This window comes from Convolutriloba macropyga, chromosome 2 (assembly GCF_964194025.1).
Source record: "Convolutriloba macropyga chromosome 2, txConMacr16.3, whole genome shotgun sequence".
Lineage (NCBI taxonomy): Eukaryota > Metazoa > Xenacoelomorpha > Acoela > Convolutidae > Convolutriloba > Convolutriloba macropyga.
The window spans coordinates 62552235-62578186 of NC_134469.1; the positions used below are offsets into that span (position 1 = coordinate 62552235).

The 25952-nt window shown below is 36.1% G+C and overlaps 1 protein-coding gene across 3 annotated transcripts in view; it reads right to left on the reverse strand.

Moving 5' to 3' along the window:
* Positions 1-25952, reverse strand: part of LOC142334586 (uncharacterized) — a 270416-nt gene that overhangs the window by 239184 nt on the left and 5280 nt on the right. Inside the window, exons 3-8 of one of the 3 annotated variants that reach the window (XM_075382733.1) lie at positions 23282-25798; positions 22639-22889; positions 21900-22031; positions 21100-21117; positions 17856-18098; positions 17265-17336 (exon numbers count right to left, since the gene is read on the reverse strand). In XM_075382733.1, the coding sequence (XP_075238848.1) occupies positions 17286-17336; positions 17856-18098; positions 21100-21117; positions 21900-22031; positions 22639-22889; positions 23282-25798 (3212 nt within the window). In that variant the 3' untranslated portion in view covers positions 17265-17285. Of the gene's footprint in view, positions 1-17120; positions 17337-17855; positions 18099-21099; positions 21118-21899; positions 22032-22638; positions 22890-23281; positions 25799-25952 lie in introns of those variants that run through there. The other 2 variants (XM_075382732.1, XM_075382734.1) reach the window with 2 other exon arrangements.

Genomic DNA, 25952 nt, shown 5'->3' on the forward strand with positions numbered 1-25952 from the left:
GGCATCCCTGCATGTAATGATGCAAGGATGCCCTAATAAAGTTGATCAGTGATTGCGTCCAGTACAAAGTTGACGAGATTTCGATACTCATATCACCTTTGTTTTGAAAATATGTTCCTCCTTGTTTATGAAAACATCCTAATCCAGCACTGCATCAAAGATATCTTTAATAAAGCCGTTTCTTTTACACATCCTGGTACGTGGGGATTGACAAATCTCGCTTCATATGCATTGTGGCCCTATTTGAAAAGAGGCATTTTTGCCTAACATCAGATTTAATTGCGGGTACAGATATTGTTAAAAAATTAAGGCCCATTATTTCCTCACAATCTTCACGCTAGCAACTAATAACTACAATTGAATTTCCTAATTGAAAAAGATAATCATCCGCTTTTCCTAGCCCGCATAGATCGGTTCTCTAAATCTTCAATTGCAGAAGTATCGAAAAGGCTCTTAAGAAAACTCTCAGGATTTTCTTTTTCATTCACGGTGTTCTCTCAAATAGGTTGGCACATCACTACATGTAAGGAAAATAATACTCAAATAATTAAAGCGGCTAAAACTGACTATTGCTCAATCTATTTAGTAGAAAGCATAATTCAAACAATTAATTGACTCTTAAGTTGCTTGAAATTAGCCAACAAAGACAACATTAATTTTAAATCGTCGATAAACGTGAACAAAAAATAATTTTATCACTTTATAAAGTAAATTTCCGGTGCAAAGCAGAAATTCATTTTAGTAACATAAGCAATCAGCTTGAACCATCCAAATACTTATTTGAGAATGTTTCGAATCAATATTAGGTGAAAAACAGTACTCGCGTACAATATTCCTTGAGACAGCCGCTGGAAACGAAATCTGATACCGAGAAAAAAATTCACCCCTCTGAACCTCAGAAACTGGCCCCAACATAACCTTCAGAAGCCCCTCTCGCAACACCACCCTGTCACTCTTAGCCCCTCAACCTATCCATACAGTCCAACCACATCTAACCCCTGAAACAGTGTCTGCGTTCTTGAAATGCTTTGAGGTTGTTTATTTAGACAATTGATTTCTGGTCTTTTGTTAGGTCTCTTCTTTCTCCGAAAATGGTGACTCAGGTAAGGTTATTTTTGAGATGATATCTTCTACAGGATCTGGTTTTTTGCTGAAACAAGTCTGTTTATGACTTCAACTCTGGTTTGCTTGTTTTCGAAAACTAACTTCTATTTTCGAATGTTAACTTCCACATCCAAAAAGTGATTTAAAAATAGCTAGTGTATAGTTAATAGGTACTGCTGGCAATGTCAATGGAAAAAAGGAGATGTTGAGGGTAAAACGGCCATTGAAAGTTATTACCAGTTAGCAATGCCTGACCTTGAGCACCCCGTTTTTCCTTAACCCAATCAATCTCCCCTCCCAATTAAGCTCCCTTACACTAGCCCCTGATAACGCCATGATTCCGCTGGTCCGCATTGGGAAGGGTGATAGGTCGTTATCTGTCTTTAGTCTTAGCTTTAAGTTTCAATTAGTTTGGTTGCTCATGTTTTGTTTCAGTTTACACAATTCAAGCAAGAGTATCATTTCCGGTTTTACAACATTTCATCATCATGACTTTTCTCGTTACAACTTTTGGAACCAAATCAACTTACAAAAGGCGGTAAAACACAATAAACGTAAGAAGTTAATCTCTAGCATTAACAGCCCCTTCCCTTAACAGCCACAAGCTAATCCTCAACCCCCACAGCCCGCACCTACTTTCTCTCCACCATTACTCCACCTAGCCTCACAATCTCAACCCATCTAATCATATATTCCACATACACGTACACACCCTCCGCCCACCAAAAACATAGTCAAAACTTTTATGGTTTTTAATCAAAAGACTTGATTTTTTGTGATGTTTTTGTGTTTGCAAAGTTTTCGATTAAGAGCTTTGATTTTTTAACTACATTTTTCTTGGACTTTCCTACACTCGATTGATTGATTTAAGTTTACTTTCTGTATTCAAAAGAGCGTTAAACTGATAAATTCTAAGTGCGGCTCTCTTAGGTTTTAAAAATCTGCGTGTATGGTTCAGTGGTGCGGATAAGGAAAACTTGGGAAGAAGAATAGCTCTTCACGCGTTAACAGACAACATTGCACCACGCTTCCACGCCCATCCCACCCACCGTTTTCATCGTGCTCTCCTTCTGAGGCTGGTCTCATTGTTCTTCAGCTGGCTAAAAACGAAGACAACGCCTCAATGGCATTTTGTTTGACGCTAGTCGGTTTTGTTTAAAATTGGCAACACATCATGTCCACAAGCATATATCATAAGTTTGTGTTGCATATGATGGTACATTTCGAATAAAAGGGCCTATTTAGATTTCTTGTAAGGTTTTTATCGGCAGTTATTTGTTTTTATTATAAAAGAGACTTTATCTCAAAAGGTTAATTTTTTAGATGCACTATGTTCATTTTTAAATACATATGTTGCATATGTTTTATAGTGACGCTTAACATAGTGTGATTAAATGTAGCCAAAAAGTTTCTGACTTAAAGAACCGATAGATTACATTTATCAGCATTTGAGTTTTTTTAGTTTTGTCAGCGTTTCATAACCCTTGTTGGTTTTTTCTATTGTTGGTACCAGTAAAAATCCTAATGTACTAGTGTCAATGTAGCTCAGAATTTCAATGTCTTGGAATTCATGAATTTTTTGCGCTGTTTTTGTGCAGTACCATAGTTGTTGATTTTGTTTACTAAATTTGCATGAAGTGAGCTCTATAGTCGGTTTCTTCAATGTTTTTTGTATTACAATTTAAGGCCCGTCCTCCTACTTTTAGACCTCGGTTTTGGACACAGACTGTGATGCCACCCACGGTTGCTTCAAAATCAAATTGTTCTGTTAGAGCCGTTGCTTTTCATTCTCATGACAACAGTGAGTAGTAGTGAAAATGCCTGGTTCGTAACGGGGGGGGCATGTCCCCCCCGTTACAATACAGGCATGGCCTTTTTTAGGTATCCTTTTCGAAAGCTTGTAAAATTTCTCGAAATTTTTCTTTCTCAAGGTTGGCAAAGACAAGAAATTTTTTGGTGTTGGTGTTGTGAGTTTGGTGTTGTGAGAGTGGTGGAACTTGTAAAATTTTTGGAAAACAAATTTGGTGGGGTGAATGAGTGAAACGTAAAATTTTTCGAAAAATTTTCGAAAATTTTGCGAAAATTTTGTTTTTCGTGGTTGACAAAGATTTGTAATTTTTTTGTAAAAGTGGTGTTGTGAGAGTGTTGGAACTTGTAAAATTTTTGGAAAAAAGTTGGTGCGGTGAATGAGTGGAACTTTTAAAATTTTTCGAAAATTTTGATTTTTTTAAAAAAATTCTGAATCCTTTTTCTAGTCTAATGAGACTAATGAAGGACTGAAAAGCGAAAGTGACTAACCTGATGGAATTGGTTAAAAAAGTTATTTTATCGCTTTATTACTGTGTCGGGAAACGCTTGATGGGGGGTCAATTGAATTTTGGTGAAATTACGGGTTGAAAATAGTTTGAATGGAGCGCTTAAGGTGTATTTTTAAAGCCATTTTGGGTAAAAAACAGACAAAATTTTGAAAAAAAAAGTGCAAAAATTGGTAGTAAAAAGTTAAAAAAAATTGTTTTTCGCCGCCAATAAGCATTGTTATACAATTTAAAAACTGTTAAAATGGTACGAGAAATACTGTCAAGGAATCGGGTTTATATTAAATATTATTTAGTGATAACTTGTAACTACATTTTTTGTATTTTTTGATGTAAAAAGGCCAAAAATGTGCAGAAATTTTTAATTTTTGAGGTAAGAATGTAAAATAAAATGTTCTATGCTAGTTATAAGGGAGTGGACAACAAAGTTTTATAATGTGAAAGTTTGCTCGAACAGTTAATAATGAGTTATTGGGTGTTGTTTGCATGTTACTTTTTATTCAAAATTTTGTTGTTTTTCGGCATTTTTTGACAAAAAAAGTGAAAGAATTGATGTTTCTTGGCCAAAGAATGTAGAATAAAGTAATGTTTCTTAATTGAAATGCAATTTACAATGACATTTTGTTATTTTAACAACTTGGTGAAACAAATAATATTGATTAACTGGGTGCTGATAATTTGTTATTTTTTGTTATTTTTTATGTTTTTATTTAAAACAATCACTATTTTGCAAACAAAATATTCTAAATGAACAGTCGGCTAAAATAGCTGACGTCCAATTGTACAGTATTCAGTGTACAAGGTCATTTCAAATATTTGTGTCGAAATTGTGGATAAAAAAGTGTGAGAGATTAAGAACAAAAAGGGCATGATTTGGACGATTTTGCCGGCGATTAACATATTTATGTATCTATGAAGACTTCTTTGAAGTGTTCATGTATGACTTCACTACATGTTAGACAAAACTTGGGTGTGGCAACTAGGCTGAGTTTGAGTTTGAGTTCTATTTTTAGCATATCTGTGCAATCGACCATGTAAAGCCAAAGTGAGGAAAATTGGTCTTAAATAGTTTTATTGGTATTGCATTTTCTTTGCGATTCGATTCAAAGCAAGCCGAATTTTTTAAATTCCTCTAACAGCGTGTTGATACCATTAGGAGTGTATTTCTTGTCCACAACGGAAACAAAGTTACGACTGGAAAACTTTCCTTTCTCGATAATAGCGACTCTTTCCACGAATAATATGAAGTGCTTTTTTGCTAAAATTTGATACTTGAATTAAGCTGAATGACCTGAGAATTCAATTAAAAAATAGCCAAAATTTATAAAGTCAGCTTCACAAAAGAATGTCACACACTCAACAAACAAAATCAACAAAGGAATAAGTTTGATTTAGTTATCATAATTGAGATCGATTCTTCGTTTCTTTGGTGCAAAACACTTGCGCACAGGTGGAGTCGCAAGGCTTCCACTGCTCGAAACATCATCGTGTTTGTTTTCAGTTTTGATTTCAGGTGTACAGACAATTGTATCATGAACCATGGCAGGTGTTGGTGGTTCGCTAAATGTTTCTGGGCTCTCAATATCTGGTTTCATTTTTCAAAGTTCAACCAGTTCAAGATCTTTCCAGTAGCCCTCTTGATTTTCATACAGCGGGATTTCTTTCACGTCATAATTGTAGAAAATTATTTGTACTCCCTCGTCCAATGTGTCTGGGTCGAATACAAACTCTCTGACATAAGAAATTACAAAATCCAGCAAGTATTGAGCTCCTTTCATAAGGCCTTTCTCAAATCGAAATGACTGAATAAAATCGAAAATCACAATAGGCACAGCCATGTGATTTACTGTAACCCACTCATCTAACAGATAGTCCTGCTGTACAATGATAACAGTCTGTTTTCTGTAAGTCTCATAAGCAATTGTTCGGCTGTCAGGCGTCGATTCCGCCTTTAGAATGATGGCTAGAGGAGACATTAGAATTATTTCTTTGATTATAGCAGAATTTTGGTAATCGAATAGAAAAATAGGAATCTGTTGTCAAAATCCAGGAACAGTTATGCTAAATAAAAATTGGAATTGAGCAAATGAAAGTTGAAGCGAAAATTAGGAATTGAAGAGTTCAGTTATAATTCTAAACGAAGGCGTGTTCAATCAGTTCCTTCCGTTTTTGTTGTAAAAGATCAATCAAGTAGCTATTACACATAAGTTCATTACACTCAAATCCTTGTATTTTAATTGAACCTTAGTATACTATTCGTTTTATCGTTTCCAATTTTTTCGTGCTAGCTGTACACACACACAATTTTATTACTTTCTTATCTAGAGCAATTAATGAAAGCAGTATGTTGTTCAAATACCAAACAGCGTTGATCTGAGGAATGCCAAGTAGATCAAAAGATATAAAAGGTTTTAAGGTTTGTTAATGTCTGGGACTTAACATGTGTTCTCGCAATAATGTTTTGTTGCACTCGCGGGTTCATTAAGTTTTGGAACCAAAATTGACCTCACTGCTTTTACGCTACCTTTCGTGTCTGCATAGCACTCAAACGTATTTAATACTTTCTTATCAATGGTAATCAAAAGTATAACCTTAGCATTTTTGTATGCATTTTGTGTGTGTGTGTGTGTGTTTGTGTGGTTACTAGCGTATTGTGTAAATTATTTATGAGGATACATACACACTAAGACCAGCATATGCTGGGAAAATTCTTTTACTGCTTTCTTATCTTAAAACAGTTTCAAAGGAGTTTGCTTTTATATGATCAAGGTTAAGTATGTGCTTGATAAATCAAATCCCATTTTGTCTGTTGTTAATGAATTGTTTTCGCGACTCAATGGTCAATAATCCATTTTCTTTTATTCCCAATCATTTTGTTGCGCAGCCAGGCTGGCGAAAAGAAGGTATGCGTATTGAAAATCCAATTGTATGCAGAAACTGTTTTAACAAGATCCACGAAAATTATTTATCGGTTTCATCACTATACCCAAACAACAGTGTAAGGTTATATTATTTTCTGGCTACAAGTTCATATTTTAGTGAAATTGAGGGGTTTGATTTTGATATAGCGCTAAAGTTGAGGCCCTACGGTGGTATTATCGGCATAGATAATTCTTCAGTAGATAAATACTTGAAAATCTCAAAAGTTTTACGTTTGCACGCTATTTTACACGACGCAGGTGGTTTCATATACGAAATATATAACCAAGGACCTGCCTACTCTTATATGCTTCCGTGGAAAAGCAGCAACTGTTTTAGCGGAAATTTGTCAGGAATTTTGTTTTGCTTATATATAAAAGTTTATCATCCGACAATTTTTCATTTATTGGAATGCTGAGTAGCAAAACAGTTGTGTTAGACGTTGAAGGGTTTCGTCACAGAAAAGAAAAATTTATTGTTAAAGAACTTGGTGTTTGCACCGACGGCTATCTTGACTGCGTGTCATTTTTACCTCCAACAAGTTATAGTGAGTTAACAACTCAACAAAAGCAATCTTTCGGTTGGTTGACTAGAAATTTGCACGGTATTGAGTAGAACACAGGAAACTATCCTTATATTTATCTTACACAAACAATTCAAAGCGTTCGCTTGAGGAATCAGGGTGCAATATTCTACGCTAAGGGAGAGGAAAAATTAAAATTTTTGTCAGATTTGCTTGAGTGCTCTATCATTGATCTGAATTCATTTGCGTGTCCTTCGATATCTGTGAACTATTTTACACAAAACTGTCAAAATCATTAAAAGGGCAAAAACAATTTCAACAAACATTGTGCAAAAGAAAAAGCCATATTCTATTTCAACTGGTTAACAAATGAGAGAGGAATTGACGAAGGTGGAAGCACCCTTGTCACCGAGTTCAACAATTTGCGCCTTGATTACGGGGGACGGGAATCTGAGTCTTTCAATTTCCAAAGACGAAACAATAAAAACCGGAAACCGATTTTTTTAGAGAAAAGTTGAATTGTTGCTGACTGAGGACGAAATTCGCTCATTTACTCATTTAGTATATTATATTGAACCTTTTCTTCAGTGGAGAAAGAAGAAAGTCAAAAACTCAACCCAGAGTCTGTCCTCCGAGACTCTTACTGATGTCAAAACACCCGGTTGGTGAAGAAGTTGACAAGAACGATCCTTCACTGCCAAAGGAGATTCAGCACTTGGTGAAGGAAGAAAGAGTACACAAAATTGTTCATTATGACAAAACTGAGCGACTTCCGGGGTGCTTTATGGTTCATGTGAAAGACTTTCTAACTGAGTTCAATTGCTATGAATTGTTTTATATAGAGTGACTTTTTTCTCAATACATTTTTAAAGAAAATTTATTTTTTCTCGAGATGGAGGGAGTAACAGTTGATCAAGTTGACGCTGTTGTAGAAGAAAATTTTTTTGAAAAAGGAAGTAGCAGCAAATCTTCATGGAAATTTTGTAATCAAACAACGTTGCCACGGTCAGAAGTTGTATTTTTCGTTCAAATGTTTGTTATTTTGCTGCTGATATCACTTTGTATTGTTAAATTAACCATTTTAAAACCAAATTGTGAAGAAACTTCAGTTTGGATATCAATACTGTCAAGTTTAGTTGGATACATTTTACCAAATCCAAGACTATGAATAAGATTATATCTACGCAAGATAGAGTCTGTATGGCTGTGGTAGGGCCTTCAGGCTGTGGCAAAACAGAGTTAATTTTTAAAATGTTGATTGCAAACACATTTTACCCAAAATTTAACAACATCATTTTTTTATACAGAGAAATGCAACAACTATACATCAAAATAGAGAAAACACTTGGTGTTACGTTTAAAAAGTATGCCAATTTAGAATTTTTGAAAAGCCTTGCAAACTGTCTTCTGATAATAGACGACTCGTGCAAAGAAATTTACAATGACAAAGAATTTGTTAAGTTGGCCACTGCAGGGCGTCACAAAAACATTAATGTTATTTATATAAAGCACAACCTTTATCAACAGAGCAAGTGGTCTCGTACAATAGACCTGAACACGACACACATCATTTTGTTCAAATCAGCCCGTGATATTCAATAAGTCGAATTTTTAGGTAAACAGTTGAACCTTGTTAAATTTTTAAAACATTGCTATCAATTGGCAACGAAAGCACCGTTTGGGCATTTGCTTATCGATCTTGATCCAAAGACTTCTGATTGTTTAGGATACTGTTCAAATATTACTGAGCCAGGTCCATCAGTTTTCTATCTTCCATCTGATAAAGCAGAAACAACTCCTCTAAACAATGAAAGAGAAAAAATTATCTATACTGAAGCAAATGGTGCATTTGCAGCCAAAACAGTTAAGGAAATATTTGCGTAGTTGTGATAGTGATGCTATACTTGTTTTGTGTGAATGTCTTCACAATGTTTTACTAGGCCATGTTAGAGTGAAAGTAAGAGACTTACAAAATTACAGACACATATTTGAAGGCGTTCTCAAGAAAAAGTCATCAATGGATAAACGGCGAGCACTTTTACTAACAAAACCGGTTTCGAACTGATTCAACTCATTACTAAAAATTGTTTCATCCATTTGAGTTAAGCAATGACAACTGCTGAAGAATTTATTTTGATTCCCAAAAATCAGTTTATGAAGGAGCAACCATATTCCTCACAAATTCTAAATGATCCCAGAGTTCAGCATAGAGGTGCTCAGTTTTCGTTTTTGAACCGTATGCGATCAAATTTAAACAATGGCAAAGAGAACCAAGAAATTTTGGATACAAGGGAAACGACTGATCCTACTGAGTTGTCAAAAGTACATGCAGACAAAATTCTTCAAAATCTCAACATGGTAGCGCCACCAAAATTTACCAGGACGGAAAAAATAGTTAATGTAATTAAAGAGTCAAAAAACGTTGTTATAGACGAAAAAGACAATTTCATTGTTGACGGAACAGCGACAGGAATAAATGTTCCCATTTTTCTCTATGATTTGCAGCAACCAACTAAAAAAAGAATTAATCCAGATTTTTTCAAGATTATAGAGGCTTTAAACATAAAAGAAGACTTGGTGATCAACAGTAATGCTAAAATTGCGATCCGGAAAAGAACTCAAAGAGTTACCAAACAAAAAAACAAAAAGAAAACTTTTGCGCCAAAAAGAATCAAGCTCAAATAAACCAGCCAATTACTTACAGAGGAATCCTCAGACGCCGGAAGTGGTTTGGAAACCTCAAAGGAAGACAGAACTCAACAAGAGAAGGACTGGGAGTCTTTCGACGAATGAGAAAAAATTGCTTGAGTTAAAATATACGAAAGGTTCCGCAGCATACGGAAGCATAAAAAATCTACATAAAAGCACAAAATTGAAACCAAGTAAATTGAAGTTGTTTATATAGCGTAAAAATGCCCACACAAAGCATAAGAAGTATAGAAAAAGATTTCCAACACTCAAAGTTATTGCTTACAACATGAATGAGATTTGGTCGCTAGACTTGGCTTATGTGGATAAATTAGCAAAAGAGAACAAAGATGTAAAATATTTATTGGTTGTGTTGGACTGTCTCTCACGTTATCTACGAGTCGAACCCTTAGAATCAAAATACGCCACAACAACAGCAGATGCGTTTAAGAAAATGATAAAGAGCAAGCGACCAAAAAAAGTGTGGGTAGATGCTGGTACAGAATTTAAGGGCTCCTTCAGCACTCTTTGTCACAAAAATGAAATTGAAGTTTATAAAACTTTCAGCGAGAAGAAATCAGCTTTTGCGGAAAGAAATATAAGATCGCTCAACAATCTGATATACAAGCATTTAGAGGACAAATGGACATACTCGTATATTAATCAATTGCAGAGCTTTGTAGAAACCATTAACTCTAGAGTCAACAGGGTAACGAAATTGGCGCCAAATAAAGTGACAAAGAAAGACGTTCCTTTTTTTATATCATTAATTTTTGATGCGTCAACAAAACCAGTTCGTCGACCAAAGTTTTACGTTGGGGACTTTGTGCGAATATCAAAAGCGGATCTTCCTTTTAGAAAAGGATACAAGCAAACATTTACCAACGAAGTTTTTGAGATTTACGATATACCTACAAAAAATCCCCCTACTTATAGTCTCATTGACGCAACCCAAATGCCAGTCAACGGAAAATTTTATGAGTTAGAGTTGGTCAAATTTAGAGACAATAGTAGTGAAATAACAAAACATGAACTAATTCACGGTTCACTTAGTTTCATCAGCCTCAATGAATATTTTCCCTCAAAACACCTTGTTCTCATTCAAAAATTATTTCAATGAAGAAATTAATTTGGAGGGGGATTGGCGAGTTGCATTAAGTGAAATTATCTTCCCGGCAAAAATAAATCAAGTGAACAAAAGTGATCTGAGGATATTTTCTTCTGAAGGCCTTAAGTTTTATGAGAAAAGTATTCCTTTTGATGCAGTCTCCAGACCATACGGAGGAGAACGAGCTATCATTGGAATTGGTTCCTATGACCACCTTTGAGATCCTTAAAAACAGCTAGCGGATTGCCTCATTTTGACTATCAATTTAACAAAATCAACGGAGTTTTATTTCTCTTTTTTGGTAAAAACTTTTGGGAATTACTTTTCCAGATAACGAAATTCCAAGCATACTAGGTTTCAATGGTATTCATGATGAGCCTGGTTATCATATTGGATATAAAATGTTGGACATTTTTGAAAATCTGACCATGGCAGATGACAAAGAAAAAACGTTTGCTGGTGATTATCCTTTTGATTCGTCTGCAGGGAAGCAACTGATTTTTATTTACGTTAACATAATTGAGTATCAATACGTAGGTGATACTAAAGCTCCGCTTATTCGAGTCATTGATTCAAAACAACGCCTGAAAAACGGTAGCCCATGCGAAAATGAGCCAACACACAGAATTGTTTTCAGCAACTTGGAATACAAAAAGTTACTATCAAAAAATTTTCAGTCAATTGAAATTCAATTGCGGACAGAAACCAGACAATTAATTCCATTCGCTGGAAAAGGAAAAGTTATCTTGACATTGAATTTTAAAAAAATTCGACTAAATGGAAGCCTACTATCAACAGCAATTGGTATCACCATACTTTTCAGGACACTATCGCCAACGAGGAAGTGGTTTTGGGGCTTTAGCAGCAGGTATTGGCAGAGCCACATTACCGATTGCAAGAAAGTTTCTTTGGCCTGTAGCCAAAACGATTGGACGTGAATTAATTGTTCAAGCTGGTCCTGAGCTGGTAGAGGTTGTTACAAAGAAAAAGTTTCCAAAACAAGCAATAAAATTGCCTGTGCAAAAAACTGTAAGAAAACAAGTGGGCTGATCAAAAACAGGAAGAATGCGTAAATTATAAACTAACGGTGAAAAACCAAAACAAGGCATGCGTAAGAAGAAGCCTTTGACGAGAAGTCGGTCAAATTTCTTTTCTAAAGTTCAAAATGATTACTAATTTACTGCCCGCAGAGGCAAAACACACCACACTTGATTTGTTTGAAAAACAGCCTCTACTTATTACTTTTGACAATGCTTTTACTCAAAAAGTTAGACCATCATATTCCCCGGACGGTCCAATGCTTGAATTTGAAGTTTTGGGCGATAGGAACAATTTCATAGATTTACAAAAACTTCTCTTTGAAATTAAATGCAAAATCTCCCGAAACAATGACGGCAATTTAAGGAGAGGAAATGATGCTACAAAAACAGACGCGCGATACTTTAGCAACAACGCATTACATTCTTTATTTTCAGAATGCACTGTATCTGCTAACGGTGTTAAAATTTCCAACACAAACGGAAACTATGCACACAAAGCATTCATTGAAACGGAATTTTCTTCAGGAGAAACTGCAAAAAACACATGGCTAGTTTGTCAGGGATATTATTACGAGGATGAGCCAGCTAAAATTGATGGCACTGCTGGCAGCGCGGACGACGTGGCGGCCAGAAAAGCTCTTGTTGCTAATTCGCAGGAAAACTATTTTATTGGGAAGCCGGCGAGTGATATTTTAACTTGTGATAAACACTTACTTAGTGGTGTTACTCTGCGAATTTCATTTAGAAGATCTATAAATGATTTTGCTGTAATTTCAGAGTCAAACAAACATTATAAAGTTAGAATAGTTGAAGCTAATCTCTACGTTAGAAAAATGACAATAGCGGATCATGTTTTGACGGCAATTGAGAAAACTCTACTAAAAACACCTGTCGTGCATCGCTATGCAGAAGTATTACCACGAACAGTTTTAGCTACAACTGGAATAAGAAGTTGGAGCCATGAGGATACTTTCTCGAAAGAACCTGTACGACGTATGATAATTGCGATGGCAACAAATCAAGCATACCTCGGAACTAATCGCACTAATCTTTTTCACTACCAGAAATTCAATTTGAGCCAAATTGTTGTTTATAGAAATGGTCACCTATTGTTGGAACTCCGGTCTCAACAACTTTTAACCATCGCATTTACTTCAATACTCTAGAAGCCCTGGATTTTTTTGAGAAAGGTGGGCATGGCATAACTCTGGAAAATTATCCCAATCACTTTATTCTAGCTTTTGATTTAACTTCAACGCAAGAGGCTTCTCAAGATTTCATTCATCCAGAACTTACAAATTGCTCAATTTCGGTTCAACTTACATTTGACGGAGCATTGGCGGCCAACGTAGAAATTTTATTTCTGGGCGAAAAAAGCTCAAGGTTGTATATTAATTCGGAACGAAAGGTGACAAAAACCTCAATTATCACCTACCCCACCGATGGATAGTGATGAAATACGCTATTTGTTGGGAAAATGTATTCATTTGAAATATTGTTTTTACGGAGTTTTTGATGCGGACAACTTCCCAAAGCTATCAAGAGAAGGTTTTATTATTGTTAATGCTTCACCAGCGCAATATGAAGGAAGTCATTGGATGGTTATTTTGTTTCACGAAAACAAAGTTTATATGGCTGACCCGCTTGGAATCCCGGTAAGAAACTACCAATTATTGTATTCCCGTCTGATACAGTTTTACAGTGAAGTAACTCAAGTACTCAAACTTAAGCCAGTTCAAAATCAAAACCCAAAAACATGTGGACTTTTTTGTATTTCTATTGCGCATGTGATGTTTGGTTACGAATATCCTTTATTGTTGAATATGAACGACAATGACTTAATACGCTTTGCAAATCATATGCTCTAACATTTTTAATTAATTTTTTGCTCAAATCTTTCTTCAAAAACAACAAAGAATACAATTGTTAATTTGAAGATTTCGATTCCATATTAAAATTTATCAAAACCAAACTATTGTCAACATTCAAACAACCATAGCCACTATTTAATATATCAAGTATTTTTGAAAGCTCTCCGTACAGACCACCATTATAAATACTATAGAATCTATCAATCGTACAAGTAGGCCAACAGTCAGTTTGAGATTGAACACTATTAGTAAAAACACAATCAACGTTAGGTAATTTTCTCTTAGAGTTTGCAAAGTTCAATTGGTTTTCCTCGTTGTAGTTGACCGCTTCTTCAATTTTGTTCATTATTTCTCCACGGAATAACTCTATTTGTTAAGTTAGTTTTAATAAGTAGTTTGAAACAGGTAAATAGACAAGGTATAATGAATGGTTTGGATGCTGTAGACTTGAAAGAATTAGGAAGCTGATCATTGGAGGCAATAACATGATAATGAGATCCAGGTACTTTACGAAAATCGTCATTCATATGCAAGTTGTAGGCAAAGTTCTTTGTTACTGTATGGTCAAATATAGGCTCACTTCGACATATAAAGTAACGATATTGTTTGGAAAACTGGCGAAAATATTCCGGTGTGCGCTCAACCATTGCCTCCACCATTTTGCTAATTAATTTTCTTTGTCACTTTCACTTGCTTTATTTGTTATTTTTTGTCGTGCTTTTTTTGCTCTTCCACCTTCGCACTGAGGTCTTTCTTCGAGATCACTTTCACAAACAGATCTTTGCCTTCGTTTATTTTTCTTTGCAGTTCCTCGAGACGATGGATCTTGAATCGTTTTTAATTTCTGGGCGAGAAGATCGAATTCAGCAGCTGAGAGAGTTATTCTTTGATTCAAACGAAATTCCTCGGAATCTTTTTTGAAGAGTCGTAGAGTAATATATGTTCCCGTTATTTCGTATGTTTTTACTGAAGCAACAACAATTCGTTTGCTAGAGCACGAAATTTCGTGGTAAAGGTCACTATTATCGAGAAAGGAAAATTTTTCAGTCATAACCTTGTTTCCGTTGTGGACAAGAAATACACTCCTAATGGTATCAACACGCTGTTAGAGGAGTTTAAAAAATTCGGCTTGCTTTGAATTGAATCGCAAAGAAATTGCAATACCAATAAAACTATTTAAGACCAATTTTCCTCACTTTGGCTTTACATGGTCGATTGCACAGATATGCTAAAAATAGAACTCAAACTCAAACTCAGCCTAGTTGCCACACCCAAGTTTTGTCTAACATGTAGTGAAGTCATACATGAACACTTCAAAGAAGTCTTCATAGATACATAAATATGTTAATCGCCGGCAAAATCGTCCAAATCATGCCCTTTTTGTTCTTAATCTCTCACACTTTTTTATCCACAATTTCGACACAAATATTTGAAATGACCTTGTACACTGAATACTGTACAATTGGACGTCAGCTATTTTAGCCGACTGTTCATTTAGAATATTTTGTTTGCAAAATAGTGATTGTTTTAAATAAAAACATAAAAAATAACAAAAAAAAACAAATTATCAGCACCCAGTTAATCAATATTATTTGTTTCACCAAGTTGTTAAAATGACAAAATGTCATTGTAAATTGCATTTCAACTAAGAAACATTACTTTATTCTACATTCTTTGGCCAAGAAACATCAATTCTTTCACTTTTTTTGTCAAAAAATGCCGAAAAACAACAAAATTTTAATAAAAAGTAACATGCAAACAACACCCAATAACTCATTATTAACTGTTCGAGCAAACTTCACATTATAAAACTTTGTTGTCCACTCCCTTATAACTAGCATAGAACATTTTATTCTACATTCTTACCTCAAAAATTAAAAATTTCTGCACATTTTTGGCCTTTTTACATCAAAAAATACAAAAAATGTAGTTACAAGTTATCACTAAATAATATTTAATATAAACCCGATTCCTTGACAGTATTTCTCGTACCATTTTTAACAGTTTTTAAATTGTATAAAAATGCTTATTGGCGGCGAAAAACAATTTTTTTTAACTTTTTACTACCAATTTTTGCACTTTTTTTTTCAAAATTTTGTCTGTTTTTTACGCAAAATGGCTTTAAAAATACACCTTAAGCGCTCCATTCAAACTATTTTCAACCCGTAATTTCACCAAAATTCAATTGACTCCCCCATCAAGCATTTCCCGACACAGTAATAAAGCGATAAAATCACTTTTTTAACCAATTTTCAGACAAATTTTAAACCCCAATTTCTTCAATTTTTCAGTCATTTTTCACGATATTTTGTCCCCCATTCATTCTCATGCGCTATTTTTAGTTCGAAACTGTACTTGAAACTTCTCTCCAGGCTTGAAATTCAACAAACTTCCAATTTCATTACTTCGCACTTGCTTGTGAATTCAAACATATGGGCAATAAAACCCATAAAATTAATACCATTTTTTCGGTCTCAGACTCGCAAAACTATTAAATTTCTTACATTGGAACAGAAACTTATCAATTTTAAACTATCCTTTTTCCCTCACCTCAGTATTCCATCAGGTTAGTCACTTTCGCTTTTCAGTCCTTCATTAGTCTCATTAGACTAGAAAAAGGTTTCAGAATTTTAAAAAAATTCAAAATTTTTGAAAAATTTTACAAGTTCCACTTATTCACCACACCAACTTTTTTCCAAAAATTTTACAAGTTCCAACACTCTCACAACACCAATTTTACAAAAAAATACAAATCTTTGTCAACCACGAAAAACAAAATTTTCGCAAAATTTTCGAAAAATTTTCGAAAAATTTTACGTTTCACTCATTCACCCCACCAAATTTTTTTTTCCAAAAATTTTACAAGTTCCACCACTCTCACAACACCAAACTCTCAAAAAAATTTCAAGTCTTTGCCAACCTTGAGAAACAAAAATTTCGAGAAATTTTACAAGTTTTCGAAAAGGATACCTAAAAAAGGCCATGCCTGTATTGTAACGGGGGAGGGGGGGGGGGGGGGGGGGGGGACAGCCCCCCCGTTACAAACCAGGCATTTTTACTACTACTACAGTGTTTTTTCGTTCATTTAAGCGCATCAATTTGCACAGGATGAGGTGCCGCAGAATGTTAGTTGGCAGCCCAGACCTTTCCGAAAAACCAATTATGTGTAGACTTTCGTGGGTTCAAATTTTCTGTGCATTCCATGTGAGTTCAAGAATGAGTACTTCCAGACTTTAAAGTGTTCATGTTCAGATTTATCTCGATACTAACTCTAAGACGTTTTATAGAAGACTTTTATAATGCAATCAGTTCATGTATAAATATCCTTAGACAATGGTCAAGATGTTTGAACTAAGTATTAGTAATTAATATGTAATTGAAAAATGATGATCAATGATTTGTTCGGCTGAAACTTATGCCACCCATCCAGAGAGAGAAGGTTTATGATTTTGAAATTGAGTCACTGATGACAAATTTTCCCCCGTCGTTGTAATCGAATTACCCAAATTTCAAACATGAAATCAGATGTGCGTGTGTATCAAAAGAATCCAGTGGGAGATAAAAAATCAAATTATTTTTGTGACAGTAAGAAACAATTTATTTACAAAGTAGACGAATTAAGTCAGGTTTGCAAAGGGAAGAGGGCGAGCTGGATGGTTTTCCTGAAAATTATGATCTTGGCTATTCTGAAGACTCCCTTTCTAATTGAGGTAAGTGTCACTGAGATGGTGGTGCCGCCCTCGGAGGTACAAATTGGACCGAGTTGTTCTAAACATTGACAATAAGAATGCTAATCTTTCCAAAAATTTAATTTTAAACGTTAAAAAAGTGCAAAACTGGTTTCATTAATCATTTCTTGCTAACGAATGCAGAGCCACTACTAAGTGAGAAGCTTTGGAACAAAAATTTAGTTTTTGCTAATTTCAAAAAAATCCGACTGAGGTTTTGTTTTATTTTTCTAACAGAAAACAAGCAAGCTGTCATCAATGCGGTCTTGGAATTTACGCGACACTTTTCGGTAATCTTTTCCCGTTTAACATTTGTTTCTTCACTTTTTAAAGTTACAGTGGAGTGGAGCTCAACTTTATTTTTACTCAATCTAAGACTTAGATTCTGGGTTTAGATAAATGAATTTCAACAATACCGGCCTTTCTGTGAGGTAAGCAAGGTTCAACCAAAACTATAGTTTTATAATATGCGAAAGACTACTATTTCGTATTATATTTTTGGGGCTTCATGACTTCTGGACAACTAGAGCCTGTAAGTGGGGAATCTATGTATACTAGCCATTGACACGGTCATTTTGAGTCTGCTGTTTTCATCCTTGAGAGAATTAACTCTGTTTTGCAGGTGTCTCAACAGCTGAAGAGAGGCACTGTTGTTGTCCACACTCCCACTCAATAGTTGTTTGTCTTGCTTCGCACACTCCAGCTGTTCATTTAGCCTACGGTTGTCTCTCTCCAACTCAGCATAGTGTCTCCTGGGTACGAAGCTGTCACTCTTCAGTCTGTTTTCTACCATACTTGACACCTGTTAAGCCAAACTGAGAATTTATTACTGTCAGTATAAACCAACCAAACTCAATTTACCCCTAACTCTGCACATTTTGATATTCTGACACCAAAGAAAACAGACTTAAATGAATTCCAATTTTCTGCAAGACTGTTTTCAAAAACTGGAAAGTTAATTGTAACTGCAAATGAGGCTTTTAGTTTGTTTGTTTCATTTTTCAGTTTTGCATGGAACGCAAATTGACCTCCAATTTGTCACTTTGTTCATGAGAATTATCGCTCATTCGCTAAAAGTATTACGAAGGGAGTAGGAAATGGATTGAAAGCTATCAAAGCTTATCTTAAAACCTCTTATGGTTTTTGAACTAAAATACAAGATCATTGGACATTGAATTAACAAATAATATGGTTAACATGACTATGTTTATCAAAACAGCAGCTCAACAGTTAAATAAATCAATTTCCAACAGTCCATTTTTTCCACACATGAAAAGTAAGTTTCTAATCCCCTTTTGGTCATGTAGGAATAAAAACTCGTGATTGAAGATGTTAAATATATCCCCAAATTAGACGCGTTTGAAAAACTGAATTTTACTCTGGTGAGTATAAAATTTTCTATAGGCATCCGAGACTGTCATGGCACGCGGGCAAGCAGCATTACCGCAGACCCACGAATTACCACTATTGAGAGTGACTGAGCGAGCCTGTCAAAAGCAAACGGAAAACCTTTTGATAGTTCGTGCTGTCTGAAAGTGAAGATGTTCGTTCCAGTGTCTTTTGAAAACCGGAGACAAACCACCTAATACTTCCACTGCCAATAGCACGAAGGCAATGCCTTGCTGAGAACATTTTTGCCCATTCACACTAAGCATAAGATCCTCGGCTGCTTCAACTCTCCGTAACCTGACTTCTCAGCTGCATTTTGGACAATGTTTGTTTGAAGAGAAAAACTCGTCGTAACATCAAGAGCAGCACAACGGCCTGACATCCAAAATAGCAGAAAGATGTCTTCAAGTTGGGCATTGCTAACAGCGATGGGGTTTCGTTTTATAAATTAGCTGTTGAACAAGCTGTTGTGACCGGGTCCCGAATTTTGTCGTGTCTCACAATGGTGTTTCCATTTCCGTGACATACAACAGCTTGGTCATCAAATAAATCCAGGGTGCCCGAAGTGCAATAAGGCCATTTTCTCTGAAAGTCGTAAATTGTATACCAAGTCCGTATTTTACATTCAACCAAAATAAAATAGGGTGTAAATACAGATCGATCAAGGTCAGGTATGGGTGCTGCAGCTAATTATGCTCCTGATTGTGGAAAAGACAGCGGCTCAAATTTAACTTGTTCCCTCAGTGCAGTATGATCTACCTTCAGGTCCCTCAATTTTTGGAAATATAAGTTCTCTTTGATTTTTGTATAAATAGTGACGACACAAAAGAATCAAAGCTCTCGTATAAAGCTAGAAATGAAGGTTCCTCTTTTGGAGACTGGCCTGTGATGCTATTAACGAAATATTTCGACTCTAGGGGGGAATCCAAGTTAGAAGCTGTTATAGATCTTGAGATTGTCTAACCCCTAAACCTGATAAACGTATTGGGAGGCATGCCTGCCGCAAAACATGGTCAAAAATAACACTTGCGAAAATTGTGTTCAAAGTCTTTCTTTGGCACTTGTCAAAAAGTTCCACAACCTCAATTTTTCAATGGTTGTTACATTAGTGCAGAGAGAATACACCATTTTTGGCACTTCTAAACAATGTCGAAGAATACCCGGTAATACAGTAAGCATAGCTGGAAAGACCAAGAACGGTATGTGGAGAGGTTTAAACTCAAAAGGTTTTTTGATTTTGAGACATTTAAGCCCTAAGAAAACTGGAACCAAATTTTTCTATAACTATCAAGACACTAGGGTCTCAAATTGGACAATCAACTTTTTTGACAATAAAAAGTAAAGATTTCAATTAAAAATGTAAAATAGCTTTTTTTGCAATTTTCAGCTCTGATGCATTGAGAAGCAATTGGCGAACAGTGAGTTTAGCGATGCTTACAGGTCACCTAAAAAATTTGTCTCAAGCCATTTCTTGATTGCTTTTTGTCAATCTACACTCCTGACAAATGCCTCTAAAGTTCCTTTTCATTGAAAACTTTTTGATATTTTGGAAAAAAATGTAAATGTCATTTTTTAAAAAGAAAAAGTCATTTTTAAAGGGCCAGGTAGACAATTATAACCATTGACTAAAATGAACAACAAATTTTATTTTGGTAAATAATTGGTCGGAGATGGTGAAATTCGCATTTATTTTTTTAAAAAACATAAATTCACTGGATTCTGATTTTTCAAGATTGTAAAGAGATAAACTTAGGAACTTGGGTCAAATTATTATTCTAAGAAAAATCAATCTATTCAGTGAACTTGCAGTGATTAGAAAACCTTTCGAAAACGTATATGGTGTAATGAATCCTAACTTTGAATTTGTCGCACAAGCTCTCAATAACAAGCTCTCAATACAGTTTTAAACTCCAACTACCCTAGTTGTCAGCCTTTGTTCTGATCACAACCCGGAATCGCGATTGTCATTTCTAAGAAGCCATACAAAGATAGTATACGGTCTCTTGGAAATCAATTCTTTTCACGGCTCTTGAATGACTCAAGAAAACATAAGAAATCATACATTTCATTTTAAATATTTTTGGCGTCATTTCCTGACTTGTTTGAAATCAATTCAAATTCTTCTATGGCCACTAAAAAGATTGAAATGAAATATGACCAAGTATGGTTTTTAAAAACCCTATTTGTATAACAACTAAGAATCTTGTATGATGAACAACTCCGGCTCCTATCGGATAGAAGAGTCATAGAAAAGTTTGCAAGGGATGAACATTGTGCATGTGTGACAAAAACAGGGAATGGACAAATAATATCATTAAAGGGTGCATCGCAAATCAAGTCAGATTAGGGGCTTTAATGACGCCGCAGTTTAACATCATCAACAATAACATTAATATCATATTCTGCTTCGTTACCTCTCTCTTCTCCTCCAGCTATACAAACAACAGTTAATGTCATACAATTATATATCATGTGTTTATAGTTCAATTTACCTAATGTCAAAATGCCCAACGTGCCAAAAGATTAGATGGCAATATACCCAATACCAAAATACAAAGTTCCAAAAGTTGCATGTGGCAATATACCCATTACCAAAGTACCCAATGTGTCAAAATACTCCATGCCAAATGCCCAATTTATCCCCTTTGACCTTTTCGTTCAACTATCCGATTCCAAGTTAGCAGTGTGTATTACTGACATCTGTCTCTTATACCCGTCAAACAATGAGGTAATTGGTTAATTTTGGGTACTTTGACCCACTGGCTGGGTCCTGAAATCTAGAAATAATTTATTCAATCAATCAAACGAAGTATGAAATTAAAAACTTTTTGGCTTCTCTCATCCGCAATCACTGCGAATATTTCAACATCACAGTTGACTAATACAAATTTTCCATTAAAAAAACTTGATTTCTTGTGTCAACCTCAGGCTGGGTCTAACGTCTCATTATTCATTTCCGTTCCTGACGCAAATTGTTTTCGAACTTCCCTCTCATTGGGTGAGTGAAGTGCGATCTGTTTTTAAAACCGCAGACCCCTCTTATAGTTCATGGTTCTAAATCTCAGCCTTTAAAAAGGCTAGATTGGCTGTTTTATTCCATCAACGTCAAAAAATCATCAAGGCGACACTTCATCTGGGTCTTCATATAGGTGAAATGGGCCATCTCTGAGAAAGTAATTGCAACTGGTTAAGAAATCTGCTCATGTTTTTTTACCTCTTTTTCAAACTGTTTAGCTAGCTTTTCGGCTGTGTCTCTCTTGTACTTGGACATCTCAGCACGCAAGTCACTGTTCTCCTTCTTCAACTCCTTCAAATCTTCATGCAAATCCTGGTCGATCATCGCTTCCTACAGTTAGCAATAAAGAGTAATATTAAAAACAATGCATTGATAAATTAACTTTCAAAATATTGCGTAATTTACCATTATCTGTCGCCGATGTGTAGCCCATTATACACGATAATGTTATCAATTTGGACATAGAGAAGTTAGAATTATTAGCAGCAGTTATCTTCCATCTACTGGGAATGATGATCTGAAAAACTAATCTTCCTGTAAGCAAACATTAAATAATCTTATTAACGCTCAACAACAATAGCTACGAAATCAGCGTTCTAATTTACTAGAATTAGTGCTCAAGAACGGTATTTCCTGCTCAAATATTTTGACGAAGATGCAATAAGGGTTCTAATTGGAACACCTAATCCATGTTACTCAAAAATATTTCAGCAGGAAAAAAGTTCTTGAGCGTTAATTTGAAAAGAAAAAACGTTTTAATATGCCAATTTATATCACGATCGTACCAAGGTGTTCCAAGAAACTTTTGCTTATCAAGATCTTGGCAAAATGTTTCAAATTTTGCAAAAACTAATTAAGATCTAGCATGACATGGCAAAGTGTATCAACTTTTGATTCTCTGGGAAGCATTATTGTGATTATGTTTACAAAAACTAGCCTGCATTTTAGATAACTCTTTCATGTGTGCGTGGTGCAATTTCTCCTTCAAGTCCTCCATCTTCCTCTGTGTCTCAATGTTCAGTTCATCCCTCAGAGTCCTCACACATATCTCATTCCTCTCTCTGCTCTGTTGTCCCTTCAGTCTCTCCCCCTCCAGTGCCTCCCTCAACTCATACACATAAGTCTGCAGTTCACTCACACACGCCTTCAAGTTGATCACGGCTTCTGTCGTGCTGTTTATCACAGCTCCTGTAACCAAGATATCGACCTTCTGTCTTAGTTTTCCCAAAAAACTATAAAACAAAATGACTCCAGCTTTGCCGAACATGTTTATAGAGGTTCTAGACCCACTTTTTAACAGCAAATTTCTGACTTCTACAAAGGAAGAAATATTTTATGTAAATTTGAGATATTCAATTCTGTATCTCAAAACTTCTCTAAACATTGTCCACTTCAGACTTTCAACTTACCGTTTAAAAGAAGAAAAGAGAAAAACATCTATGCATATATTAAAATGTTTCCTTTTGAGAAACTTTAAACAATGCAATTTTTGCAAACTGGATTTCCTATTTTATGCGATACTGAAAAGTTATACACGAGTGTGCTGTACTCAATAGAGGCTCAACAGTTCAATAAATAACCTGTTGAGTTGGCATTTCCAGTCGAGGACGGTTCCCCTGCAGTGTCTTGTACAGCTGCTCTCTTCTTTCGGATCCGATTGTAGTTGACATTGATCATTTTACAGATCCGTCTACACTCCTCGTTTAACTCCAACAGAATCGCCTTCTCGTGTTGCACCACTCGTGTCTCCAAATCGTTGTTACGAGTTGTGACGTTGTGGTGCTCCACCTTCGTCAACTCCAGATGATCTTGAAGATGTCGGATTTGATCTTCAAGTTCGAACACTTTCTCAGTGTGCTCTTTTTCCAACCGTTCTTTCAAATTGCTAATTTCACTAGAGTGTTCACGCATGGCACTTTCTCGAGCGACCAAATTAGCATCTGTTGCTTCCTTGTACAATGTTCGGTTCTCAACGCGAAGAGTTTCGAGCTCGTTTTTCAGTTCCGCAATTTGAGAGTGAGATTGTCCCAGCTGTTTCTTTTCATAATCGATGGCGTCTTGAAGTCGTCTAACAGTTCTCGTCATCTCGTCCTCAAAATTGTCTCGCTCTCGTTTGAGGACAAAGGTTCGTTCGGTTTCCGCGTTGTTTCGTTCTTGAGCGACTGCAGCTCTGACTTGTTCTTGCGCTTCAAGTCGCAACTTTTCTCCCAGCTCTCGCGTGGCATCTGCTTGATGGTTCAACTTTTCCTTCCAATGTTCAACTTCTTTTCCTTTTTCCTTTCTTAAATTTTCCATCTCATTCCTTAGCTCGGCCAAAGAACTCTGATACTTTTTGTTCAACTCGTTTATTCGAGAGTTCAGTTCATCAACAGCCGCAGTTTTCTCTCTCGTCAGGCTTGTTTCCAAGCTTTCAACAGATTCGGAGTGAACTTGCTCTAGTCGGTGCATTTCGAGTTGTAACTGTTCATTGATTCGTTTCAGCTCACCGTTTTCAGTTTCTTTGTCAGCAATTACATGTTCAAACTCCAACAGTTTCTCAGTCTGGTCACTTGACTTCTGCTTTACATTTTCGTGCTCTTCAGCCAGTTGGCTAAGCGTAGTTTGAGTTTCTGTTAGCTCATTTTTGACGAAATTGTTGATTTCGTTCACCTTCTTCACCTTTTCGGCGTAGTCTGTGTCTAGTTGTTCCAAACGACCAATCAGCTCCCGGTTCGTCTCGTCGTATTGACGAAGTCTTTTCTCGGCTTCTTTCAACTCGAGAGAGCTTTCGTGACTCTTCATTCGGTTCTCGGCACTTTCCTGTCGCATTTGTTCACGAAGTTCTTCCAGTTGTCGTTGCAACTCGTATCTTTCAAATTGGGTAATTTCTCCTCGTTGCAGGCTTTCCTTCAGCAAAGAGTTTTCTTCAATTAGTTTGGACACCTGTCGGGTATTTATATCTAGCTGGTTATTCCAATTTGACTTACTTTCTTGAATTTCCATTTTCAGCCGTTCTAACTCACGCTCCACTTCACTTTTTTGTTCTTTCAATATTTCCAGTGCACTCTGCTCATTCTTCATTGTTACATTCTGATTTCGAATCTGCGCTTCGTTCTCTGAAATTTGCTGATCAAGGGCGTGTTTTTTCTGTTGTAGTTCTGCCATTTCTCTATTAGCGTTTTGTTTCTTACTAAGAACGGCCTGAACTTCTAAGTCGAGGTCTTTCAGTTTTGCCATGCTTCGTTCTGTCTCTTTCAGAATGACGTCATTCTCTACTGATTTCATTTGAGATCCGCTTGATCTGATTGGCTGATGAAATTGTTTGCCATTGAAGCTTCTAGGAGTGCTTGCCAGACTACTAGTACTGGGCCGTCGCTCCAGACTTCGATAATTCCGACCTCTGGAACTAAAATTATTTTTCGAGGACTCCATTTCTGCTTTGATCCTAGCTGCTTCAGCTTTTATGAATTCGATTTCTTGTTCAGTGGCAGAGCCCACTTCAGATGACTCATAGCTTCTAGGTACAAACTCGGCAAATCTGGAAGCAGAACGGTCATTTTTCCTCACTTTAGAGTTTTCCATCGGTTGACTTGTGCTTCGGTTGTTGAAACTGTTTGACTTCTTCACAGGTCGAGACCTTGGCCCCTGAGGCGTCAAAGCAATCGATTGTGAGCTGAGAGACTCAAAACTTTGCCATTTGTCTAAGTGAGTTGTAGGCTTATTGGACATGTAGGCTAAGGAACTTGGAGGCTCTTTGAACACCATGGAAAAAGAAGCAGTTGATTCTGATCCCACTGATAACTTATCTCCAAACCAAGTTCCAGGAAATACCAAATCATTGGGTTTCTGTTGGCTAGTACTCATAGCGCCCAATTTGGCTTTTGAGCGGGTTGATTTTGTCAATCGTTGATGGGGAGCCTTCCCTCTTTTGGAGGACACCTGCGGCTCAAACTCGGACATTCCGTCAGTTTTACCAATTGTCATCAGAATAGAGTCTTGATCACGCGCTGCCGGATAGTTTCCCAGAAATGAACCCCCGGAATTAAAGTTGAAGCCATTTTTCAAGGCTGACATCTTTGAATCCATGTTACGGGAAATGACGCTCTCAACTTCGGAACCTAAAAAAGGCTGTAATTGAAAAAAAAAACAACATTTTCAACTAAGAGCCTTAGACGAACCATCTGTTTTTCAAAGAAAAAAAATATGTTGCTTTGGTCTGATTTCAGTCCTCGGGGGAGAATAGGTGCCTAGTTTTGGGGTGCATTATATTGA